This window comes from Acanthochromis polyacanthus, chromosome 2 (assembly GCF_021347895.1).
Source record: "Acanthochromis polyacanthus isolate Apoly-LR-REF ecotype Palm Island chromosome 2, KAUST_Apoly_ChrSc, whole genome shotgun sequence".
Classification (NCBI taxonomy): domain Eukaryota; kingdom Metazoa; phylum Chordata; class Actinopteri; family Pomacentridae; genus Acanthochromis; species Acanthochromis polyacanthus.
Window position 1 is genome coordinate 35900313 of NC_067114.1, and position 11476 is coordinate 35911788.

The 11476-nt window shown below is 39.9% G+C and overlaps 1 protein-coding gene across 1 annotated transcript; it reads right to left on the bottom strand.

Moving 5' to 3' along the window:
* Positions 1-1515: 1515 nt before the first annotated feature.
* mthfs (5,10-methenyltetrahydrofolate synthetase (5-formyltetrahydrofolate cyclo-ligase)) lies at positions 1516-10232 on the bottom strand. Its single transcript, XM_051960562.1, has 3 exons — positions 9904-10232; positions 6447-6711; positions 1516-1920 (listed from the first exon to the last, which is right to left on the bottom strand). The coding sequence occupies exons 1-3, from the start codon at positions 10012-10014 to the stop codon at positions 1697-1699; spliced, it is 600 nt and encodes a 199-aa protein (XP_051816522.1). The 5' UTR covers positions 10015-10232; the 3' UTR covers positions 1516-1696.
* Positions 10233-11476: the final 1244 nt, after the last annotated feature.

Below are 11476 nucleotides of genomic sequence, written 5' to 3' on the forward strand. Positions count from 1 at the left end.
TTGCAACACATTCACTGTAGTCGAGTGATCTTCACTTCACCAATTGGCTCCACCTGTGTTGAATTAAATAGACCACTTTAAAGGGGCTGAATAACAGTACATTTTTATACAGCACTTATAGTCTCTTATGTTGTGATTTTCAATTTAAATAATTGGCATTACTTTGTAGAAATCTGTTCATAACATGAGTCTTTTGTTTTTCTCACAGAGACAAATATGAATTCGCTGTGTGATCCCATGTGGACAACATGTCACCACGTCACATGGAAGCACGTGTAAAATATGTTGAAACATATCTGAAGGGTTTCATAAAGGTGTACCAAAACCACATATACCATTTGAAAAGTACATTTCACATGTGATTTTAGCATGTTTTCAAAAATTAAATCCTCATTTGCAAAACCGCCTGACATGGTCACGTGTAAATGTGTTTTTGGACATGTGAAATTCATTTGATTTTCCAATAGGAGGAGGGGGGGGGGGGGGGGGGGCATGTAATTTTCCAAAAAGTCTAACCTGACCATGATTTAGTGTTGAAAGGCAATACAAGGCAAAAATTCCCAAGTGGGGATCATGACTTTTCAATGCACTGCTACCCTGAGGTCCAAACTTCAAACTCATAACTAAAATTGTAGAGTAGGATTTTTGGGTTTGGGAATGGCCTGAAAACTTCATACAACTTTCACAAGAAAATGGATGGCATGACCTGGAAGGGTTAGGTGATTTGGAAAGAAAAGGCCTCTATGTGAAGGCAACCAGGGCCATGAAGAGGTATATAAAAACTTTACACACCTCCCAATGTAACTATAATATTTGTCATTTAATTGTATACTAATGAGCACTGTACATAAATTCTTCATTTTAGGTATTTAGTACTTGATAAAAATCTATTTTGTAATTGCTGTTTTTGGCAACTCTGCATGACATATGCCCCTTTCACACACATACCTCTTTGTGTTAATCAAATGGCAATTTAAAGAAAAATGTTTAATTCTGATTAATAGGATTTTTTATGGTTTAATTGATGTCTGACTTCAACATGTCACAGTCTAAATATGTACCTTGGGGACTTTTCTGTAAGTCAGGATGACAGTTTCTAGTTTGGACAATCCTTAAAGAACTGCTTTTCATCAAAGGACATGATGACTGGACTGTAAGGGTCATACATTATATGTCAGTTCATGTACTGTCTTGTCGGACGTGTTACATGCTAAATATTGTGCATGTACAGTGGCTCTTTCAGTAAAGGTCCGACATGTCTGAAGACCATAAATTTAAGAGTCACCTATGTGTGAATGACACAAACTTGTGGCTTTGGTGGCTTAAGAAAACATCACCGTCATGCTACAAATCTGAAAAGGGCTATAAAGAGCAGAGCAGAGGCATAAAATAAGAGGTCTCAGTATCTTTTAACAAATATAAATACAATATTTTCATTAGTAGCGTATCTTGAACATTCTGATGAAAGATGTCAAAGCAGAGAAGCCATAGAAATCCATAATAATGATGGCTGTATTCCAGTAAAACATCATTAGTTTTTATTAGTGTCATTAGGTCTTCCTGCTCTAACAAATCAAACTTATTACATTGAAAATAGTTTATTGCTGTTATAGGGAAACATCATTACAAACATTTGGCTGACTTGGGCATGTTATACCATTTTTCAGCTCATGGACCACCACCAGTGATTGATGAACTACTTATCTTCATACAAGACTTCATCTATTAACACATCATTGTCATCAACAGGGATTTCCTGACACATCTGCTCTTTGAAGGCCAAGGCAATGGTGTAGGGCTTTCCTTTGGGGTGTTTGTCGCATCGCTCCAAGAAGGTGTCATAGAAGCCCTTCCCTCTTCCCAGACGTTTCCCAAACCGGTCAAAGCCCAGGCCTGGCATCAAGATCAGGTCCAGACCTCCTGGACAGTGAGAGTACACAGTGTAGTCAATGTTATCTGGAAAATGTCTAAATTTGTGTGCATATATGGATATTTGAGGTGACTCTCTTATACACACGTGGACAAAATTGTTGGTACCCCTCAGTTAAAGAAGGAAAAACCCACAATTCTCACTGAAATCACTTGAAACTCACAAAAGTAACAATAAATAAAAATTTATTGAAAATTAAATAATCAAAATCAGCCATCACTTTTGAATTGTTGATTAACATAATTATTTTAAAAAACAAACTAATGAAATAGGGCTGGACAAAAATGATGGTACCCATAACTTAATATTTTGTTGCACAACCTTTTGAGGCAATCACTGCAATTAAACAATTTCTGTATTTGTCAATGAGCGTTCTGCAGCTGTCAACAGGTATTTTGGCCCACTCCTCATGAGCAAACAGCTCCAGTTGTCTCAGGTTTGATGGGTGTCTTCTCCAAATGGCATGTTTCAGCTCCTTCCACATATGTTCAATGGGATTCAGATCTGGGCTCATAGAAGGCCACTTTAGAATAGTCCAACACTTTTCTCTCAGCCATTCTTGGGTGTTTTTGGCTGTGTGTTTTGGATCGTTGTCCTGTTGGAAGACCCATGACCTGCGACTGAGACCAAGCTTTCTGACACTAGGCAGCACATTTCTCTCCAGAATGCCTTGATAGTCTTCAGATTTCATCGTACCTTGCACACTTTCAAGACACCCTGTGCCAGATGCAGCAAAGCAGCCCCAAAACATTACTGAGCCTCCTCCATGTTTCACCGTAGGGACAGTGTTCTTTTCTTCGTATGCTTGGTTTTTGAGTCTATGAACATAGAGTTGATGTGCCTTACCAAAAAGCTCCAGTTTGGTCTCATCTGTCCAAAGGACATTCTCCCAGAAGCTTTGTGGCTTGTCAACATGCATTTTTGCAAATTCCAGTCTGGCTTTTTTATGAGTTTTTTTCAGCAGTGGTGTCCTCCTTGGTCGTCTCCCACGAAGTCCACTTTGGCTCAAACAACGACGAATGGTGCGATCTGACACTGATGTACCTTGGCCTTGAAGTTCACCTTTAATTTCTTTGGAGGTTGCTCTGGGCTCTTTGGATACAATTCCAACGATCCGTCTCTTCAATTTGTCATCAATTTTCCTCTTGCGGCCACGTCCAGGGAGGTTGGCTACTGTCCCGTGGGTCTTGAACTTCTGAATAATATGAGCCACTGTTGTCACAGGAACTTCAAGCTGTTTAGAGATGGTCTTATAGCCTTTACCTTTAAGATGTTTGTCTATCATTTTTTTTCGGATGTCCTGGGACAATTCTCTCCTTCGCTTTCTGTTGTCCATGTTCAGTGTGGTACACACCTTTTCACCAAACAGCAGGGTGACTACTTGTCTCCCTTTAAATAGGCAGACTGACTGATTATGAGTTTGGAAACACCTGTGATGTCAATTAAATGACACACCTGAGTTAATCATGTCACTCTGGTCAAATAGTTTTCAATCTTTTATAGAGGTACCATCATTTTTGTCCAGGCCTGTTTCATTAGTTTGTTTTTTTAAATAATTATGTTAATCAACAATTCAAAAGTAATGGCTGTTTTTGATTATTTAATTTTCAATAAATTTTTATTTATTGTTACTTTTGTGAGTTTCAAGTGATTTCAGTGAGAATTGTGGGTTTTTCCTTCTTTAACTGAGGGGTACCAACAATTTTGTCCACGTGTGTATACAGATTGTAATTGCTACAGATATCTTTGAGTTTATACTTTAAATGTAATACATTCAAACAATTTAAGACATTAAATTTAGGAATAGTCCCCTCTATCGTGCAAGATTACAAGAACTCATAAGCCCAAAAAGGAAGAATGTTGCATGGTTTTCAGGGGGGAGTTGAGACAGGCTCTGGGTAGTCAGGAGATGCTTCCAGATGACTGGACAACTACAGAAGAAAACACAGAAAAGACTCCAATGGCCAAGATGTCTCGGCCAGCAACAGAGATCTGAGCCATGTCAGGTGAGCTGGTATCTGATCCGACCCCTGAGATCATCCAACTTGTTTTCCAGGGACTGGACATTAGCACTCGTAAGAAGCACTAGGTTTTTCAAGTCAATTTGCTTTTCATGTAAATTTGCTGAAAAAATATTTAAAAAATGTTTGGAGATCCACTGCATCATCAACACGGTGGTGGGCTCACACCATGGTAGAGGAAGAGGAACCACATGAGCAGCTTTTTCCTGCTGTATTTGATGAGTAGCCAGTCCCTGAGCTGAGTCATCTGTCTCCAGACCAGCAAGAAGAGCAAGAGGCCATCATGCTCGTTGAATTCTTCAACACCAAGCCAGGTTGCATAAACCTCATTCAACGTGAGACATGTCTCCGTTGTCCAAACCAGCGACGGATCAGGGAAACCACCATCAGTGTATTTGCTAAGCTCATACCTGCAGTGAAGCAGGAGGTGAAGGACATGCTCACTGTGGTCATCGCTAAGCCATCTCGAGGTCAGTGTTGTGCAGTCCCCAGGAAAGACAACACAAAACAGAGATTTTGTGTTAATTTCTCGAAACTGAATGCAGCCTCTGCTTTTGACGCCTACCCAATGACAAGAGCAAAGGATTTGATGGGGCACAAGTACGTAAGCACAACACATGACCTTTGTAAATGGTACTGGCAGAGGCCACTGACTGAGTCGTCTGAAGACTAAAAAATGCTTAGGGTCCCTAGTGGTCTTCATCATTTCAGAACAATGTTGTTCGAACTGCATGGAGCTCCAGCTATGTCTCAGCTGCTGGTGGATGAAGTTCTGTGAGGGGCTGATAGCATATGCTGATGACTTGGTGATATCCTCTCGGATGTCCTTCAACGGACCCTTAAACTTGAACTCATCATCAACGCATGCCAATTTCACATGACCAAGACAGAGGTGGAGTATCTTGGTTATATCATTAGGGTGGGGTCATTTGTCCCCAGATGAGTAGGACTGAAGCCTTAGCTCCCAATCCTCCTTCAACAAAAAAGACAGTAAAATTGCAGCGACTGAGCAGGTATGACAAGTTGTATCACAACAACACAAATGTTGCGAGACAGCCTAATCCAAATAGAACAGAGTTCTGGAGGTTAAAAACGGTTCTCCAAATATAACTAAGGAAAAAATGCTTCACTATGGACATGTTTGTCATTTTGGTTTTTTCCAGGTACTCCTGCTTCCTCCCACAGGCCAAAAACATGCTTAGATTAAGTGGTGATTCTAAATTTTACATTGCTGTGAATGTGAGTGTGATTGTTTGTCTCTATGTGTAGCCCTGTGATAGACTGGTGACCTGTCCAGGGTGTCCCTACCTTCACCCTAAGTCAGCTGGGATAGACTCCAGCACCCCCATAACCCTAATACTGATTAAGCGGTGTACAGATAATGGATGGATGGATGGATATTTGTCATTTTCTGACCTCACTTTGTAGGCTGGAGGAATATGACTTCCTCTACCTATCACACTTAATAAATAATCTTTGGAAGAGATGCTTAAAGGTAAACTCTTAAGCAGTTACTATAAATACACATGCATTCACACTAACTGTTGACACATAATCCAGTTTGTGACATCAGTCTTAAAGAACCTGCCTGTCAGTTTTTCACAGCTAAATTCTGTAAGGAGCACATCTCTAATTGTTGGTTACCAATCTTTCTGTATCCTTGACCATCTTTGTAAGGTTTTGTAATCTTATTTTTCAATTAAAATCTTTTTCATGTGGAGCCATAATGCCGACACACATACAGAGATAAAATTAAGAAAGTTTGGTTGTGCACAGGTATACAGGTGTACTTAATTTAGGATTTTATTACTTGTGCACCAGTGATCACCTATATTCAGTTTTGTTGCAGTTTCTACTTTGATCCTTTATTTTCAATACAGGATTTGTTTTTAATTGCACATCAAATGAAATACTGTATTTATCAATTTAAAAATAATGCAGTTCTTGAGGTGTGATTGAATTTCAGATCATTCAACACATTTAAGAAGATTTGCACAGCGATGCACTCACTTCAATTACATACAAGTGAAAACCGGGAAAGATTTGAATGTAAGGAGTTGAGCTACAAGTGTTTGCTGCGGTAACAGTGTTCGAGTAAAATTCAAGTTGCTGACTAAATGGTTATTGACTTAGAAGGCAGCGGACGATCAGCTACAAAAATAGTTCAAAGTTCACATCCCTATGCATGAGCCTTGCAAAAAAATTGGGGGAAAGATTTTGCTACATCCATCCCAAAGAAAATATTTCACCACCGCTGAAGCATACGGAAAGATTCGACAGTGTTCAAGCAGCTTTAGCCCTAAAAAATGACATACATTAGTAATGTTAAAAATAATGATTACTATCAATACAAGACTGCTTTTTCAAACATCAGTGTCTGGGTACTAATTAATTACTGTGAATATTTTCAGGATCATTATTTTTGATATTGATTGCGGTTGGTGTGTGTGTGTGTGTTTGTGTGTGTGTGTACACATATGTGAGAACATGCTGACCTGTGGCCAGCGCTTCGTCTCGGCTGCTGTCATCGTCGGCAGGCTGTCGGATGTTCCAGGAAGTCAGCGGCAGTGTCTCCATGTCTTGCAGACTGTTGAGCTTCAACATGTCCATATGGTTGCTGCTGGTCTCATATTTGGGGATGAAGCAGGTTTTGCCCCTTTTAAACACGTCTCTGAGGATTTCCTGAGTACACACTTCATCGTTCATGCTCAGGAACACTGCAATCCGCTGAGAGGACACATATTTGGGATGTCTGAACAACTAAAAGAAAACATAGAGGAAAAGAAAGTTAGAATCAAAGACATGATCAGAGCCAAAGAGCACAAAATACCAACAATTTAACTCCATTCAATCAATCAAGATTCTGAAATCTTCTTTTCAATGATCAATAGAAAGATTTTTAAAAGCTATTCTAGTGCATAAACAACAGTTTCAAACTATCGGTAGATTATATCATCTACAGCCCACCATTACACCAAGACACTGGAAAGCACCTTGGCAGCCAAATATTTACAGTGCATGTCATGTAACCACATATCCATGGTTTGGGTCTGCCCTTTGACCATACTCATTCCAGGTTGATAATTTTAACTACATTTGGATGATACCTGCATGCTTTGACTTGCTTTTTTGAATGTAGAACTTTTACTACACTTTCATATTGTGGTATTAGTATCATTACTTAGATAAAGGCTCTGAATACTTCTACCATTACTGTTTTAGCTTCAATTTCCCCAAATACATTTCAGGTAGATCAAAGCCATTTTTCTACATCTCACATCATATTTCATTTTGGTCATAATTCTTATCAGCTAGGCTGTTATGTTGTAAAGTAACAAGACATTACTGCTAACCAGGAACACAGTATCAGCACTACAACAAAAGGTGAGCTTTTAAACAAAAAGCTTGTGAGTTAGTGACTGTGACCTGAAACTGGCACAGTGGAGATGTTCCACACCAAATCAACAGAACAATCAGGTTTGTGTTGAATCCACAGTCACAAGACCACTCTCCATTCCCACTATAATGGTTCATTAGATTAAACGATCAGCATATACTAAACAACTAGGGAGTTAAATTGATGTCAAACATCAATTTTTATAAATGTAATTTTTTCTATAAGTTGGATTTTAAACATCAAAATCATTCTATAGTCCCTTAAAGCCACTCCTTCACAGTAATCTGACAGCAGCTGAAGGTCAGGGCTTCACGTCTGAATGAACACTGTCATTTTTCTGTAAAAAGCATGACAGCAATCTTAAGCTCTTCTCAGACGTGAGATACACATCAGTGCTGCTTCATCAGCCTGTTGCAGTGATGGCATTGTTTCATTTGGTAGTGTCTACAGATACGGACCCGTACCCGTAGCCTGTGGCCTACGGATACGGCGCTTTACCTTACCATAAATATTAATGAGACGTACATGAATATTAATGAGCCGGCTGATGAACGCGCTTTGTGATTGGCTGGTAATCCGACGTACATAAATATTAATGAGCCGGTTTGGTAATCCGAGTGATGAAGGCGCTTCCGTGATTCGAGGTGAATCTGCGTGCCGAGCCTGTCATATCAGTCATCTGCTGTTCTCTTTTCTATCATGCATAATGTCTTATAAATATCATTATCTGACTTTTTCACGGACAGCGATTTTGGGGTTGAAATCAGCACTACTATTAAAAATAGCAAAACTTTTTATTCACGTGACCCTGTTCTAATAAAGCACAAACGGCAAACAAAACAAATGGCGGAACTAACAGCCAGCAAACTACAAGTATTTTTTTACCTTCAAAAGTAGCGACAGACTATTACATATTAACAACCTAAACAAAACCCTGACGTATTTTCTACGTCTGTCAACACAGACACTGCACGTCAGTCACTTTAATCTTAGCGGACTCTGTTGAATGGCTAAGTTACATAACCACAAACAAATCTCACAATATCACAGTAAATCGAGTTTGTGGGTTTTTTAAATTCATGCCGAATTAAAGAGCTGCTCCTCACCATTCACCAGTGTTTGTTTCATATTCGACATCCTTAATTTTATCTTGTAAATTAGCGTCCGAAATTAAATGGGAACATTTGCAATGGAGTTCGTCAGCCGCTTCCACCACTGAACGCGGTAAACTAATTAATAGGAACTGGACTTCAAACAATTTAGACACGCGTCTAAAAGCATAAAAACTACATTGTATAAAGTATGAGAGGAGACGATGTATTTTTGGTTAAATTATACAATGTTCGCCGTCAAAGTCATTCATATAAACTGCCTGTAATGTGCAGCAAATAGTAGTTAACCGGCCCCAGCTCTTCGGTGACCTTAACGGTCCGTACCTCTAGTACAGATAGCATCAACCGTTTCATTCAGTTAGAGATCACTTTTATGTTCTAAATGTTCTCCGTGGCTTCACTCAGACATAGATGGAGACAGCCATGGTATGCAACTCTCCCTCTTTGAATCCTATTGCCGTCTGTTGATGCAGGTGTTTAATAAACTCAGAGGAAACACCCCAACAAACAGCTGGAAGCAACAAACTTCATTTCAAATCCTGTTAACGTTATAATAACACAGAGAGCATTATTAATCTGAGCCTTATTTTTGTAGATGTTTTAGTTTGTAATAAAAAGTGGAACGCAAAGAGAATGACAAAGGTTTATGGTGATTTTGACTGCAGTCTGTGTACTTTTCTCTCTGTCATGCATTTGGATAATTCATGGCTGCACAGTGCCTTAGTCCAAAAACATGCTGGGGTTAATTGGTGATTTTAAATTGTTTGTCTCTATATGTAGCCCTGTGATAGCCTGGTAAATGGTCTGTATTTATATAGTTCTTTACTATACCTGCAAGGTACCCAAAGCGCTTTACAGAATACGTCACACTCACCCATTCACACACACATTCACACACTGATGGCAGAAGCTGCCATGCAAGGCGCTAACCACGACCCCATCGGGAGCAATTAGAGGTTAGGTGTCTTGCTCAGGGACACTTCGACATGAGATCGAACCGGCAACCCTCCGGTTACAAGACGGCCACTCTACCCACTGAGCAATGCCGCCCCTGATGACCTGTCCAGGTGAATCTTCCCTGTAAGTCAGCTGGGATAGACTCCAGCCCCCCACGACCCTAATGAGGATGAAGCAGTGCACAGAGAATGAATGAATGGATGGATGGATGGATTGTGGAATCACTTCATAACATGCAGTCCAGACTTGTGCCACTTAAAAGTGACGTGGAAATGTAACTAGGTCTGACCTAGTGAGATTGGAAAACAAGCCACAATGTGTACTTTATAAGATGCAGTAACATGATCAGTTCCTGCACATATTCTAACCATGTCGACGGCAGTGGGTTGTAATGTGGTCTAAGTGAATGCAGCTAATAAAGCTAACAGGTCGCTCCACATAAGACGATATTAGCCGACGCGTCCAGTCCACAGCACCTTTTCTTACCTTCTGTGAAACAACCAGAGACTGTCGTCGTTTCTCCGCCTCACTCAGCGCTGCAACTCGTCCTTTGATTTCTCTCCTCAGAGCCTGCTTTGCTGCACGCAGGGCGGCCATCGGCTGGCTGACTACAGATCAGCTTTAACAGAGGATTTAACCACTAGCTCACTGTGTCTGTGTGTCTGCACGTCGGTGGAGTGCAGGACGTGATCTCGACATCTGTTCTGCTTCATGCAACTTTCCACAAGTTAAACATTGACAATCACATGATGGGTAGTAAAGAAGAACTTCTGGGAACTGCTGTGGACTACAGGAACGAAGCCAAGCACGTGGACTACTACTTTTTCTTCCTGTTTTAGATTTATTGTAGACGGCAAACAGATTTCAAGCACACTACCGCCACCCTCTGATCTGGAGTGTCAAACAAAGATCTACCGTCTGCCAGTACTTTTCATTCATTCATTCAATCATTCATTCATTCATTCATTCATTCATTCATTCATTCATTCATTCATAATAAATAAACACATTTTATTTGGTATTTATTTTAATTTTATTTTATCTGTCCTCTCATTACCACCAACTCCAACATTTGCAGGAACCCACACAAAACTTGCAGAAAAAGCAACTGACAAATTCTAAATAACGATTGCAACTTTTCAAATAATGGGTAACTCGTTCATGTTCCTGGAGTAGACAGATTTTATTATCTGTGGTGCTGCACACCAAACCACATAGAATCTGCTGCTAGATATGAGATGGAACAGAGAGAGGACTGACATAATGACCTTCTGACTTACATACAGCTTTTAAAACCGTGTTTCCAAACTGAAATGAATAAAAAGTTTGTATGATTTTGGGTTACAGAAAAGCCTGCATTCCCAAAATATTAAAGCTGTGCATACAGCTGACAGGAGCTGATGATGTGCTTTTTCTTTCAAATTATGTTTGCTATTTACAATTCACCAGAGGTTTATCACAGTCTAGCAAAGAGAGATGAGTCAGGGCAACAGGCTTTAAACAAAGTGAGACATCCTCATCTCAGAGCTTCAGTTAAAGCAACATCATTTAAACACGACTCCATCCTCGAGATACACAGAGGCTGAAATTCGTCACTCTGCAGCAAGAAAGTTCTTCAAAATATAAGTGCTGTATCAGAAATTAGCTACTCTTCAGACGTGATCAGTGGATTCCTGTAGTCCTCACACAATTAGTTCACTTTGGGCCAGGACCCACTATTTGGGAACCACTAATTTAAACAATGTAGTGTGCTGTTTAAGCCCTGCCGATCCTAGTATTCAGGATGAGAATTGAGTTAGATCCAAATATTTTTACAGGGTTTACTTGACAGGTTACAGGAAAGTGGATAATAACCGGGAACAAAGTGCGTACATATAATGTCATGTCTCTTAGACATGAGTCAGGACCTACTCTGTGCCTATAAATTTCATGTGCACATTTCCGTACCCAGTTTTTGCATAGCTGTTATATAGCATTTTCTAGGTTTGTTCTTCGCCGTTTGGCATCGTGTAATGCAACTCGTAAGCATTAGCTCTCGCTTTGCGGCCGCTGAAAGCAT

Coding starts and splice junctions, on each gene's coding strand:
- mthfs (XM_051960562.1), bottom strand. CDS start 10,014: ATGGCCGCCCTGCGTGCAGCAAAGCAGGCTCTGAGGAGAGAAATCAAA. Junction 6,712..9,903: donor CTCTGGTTGTTTCACAGAAG/GTAAGAAAAGGT, acceptor GTTTTCTTTTAG/TTGTTCAGACATCCCAAATA. Junction 1,921..6,446: donor AGACGAAGCGCTGGCCACAG/GTCAGCATGTTC, acceptor CTCACTGTCCAG/GAGGTCTGGACCTGATCTTG.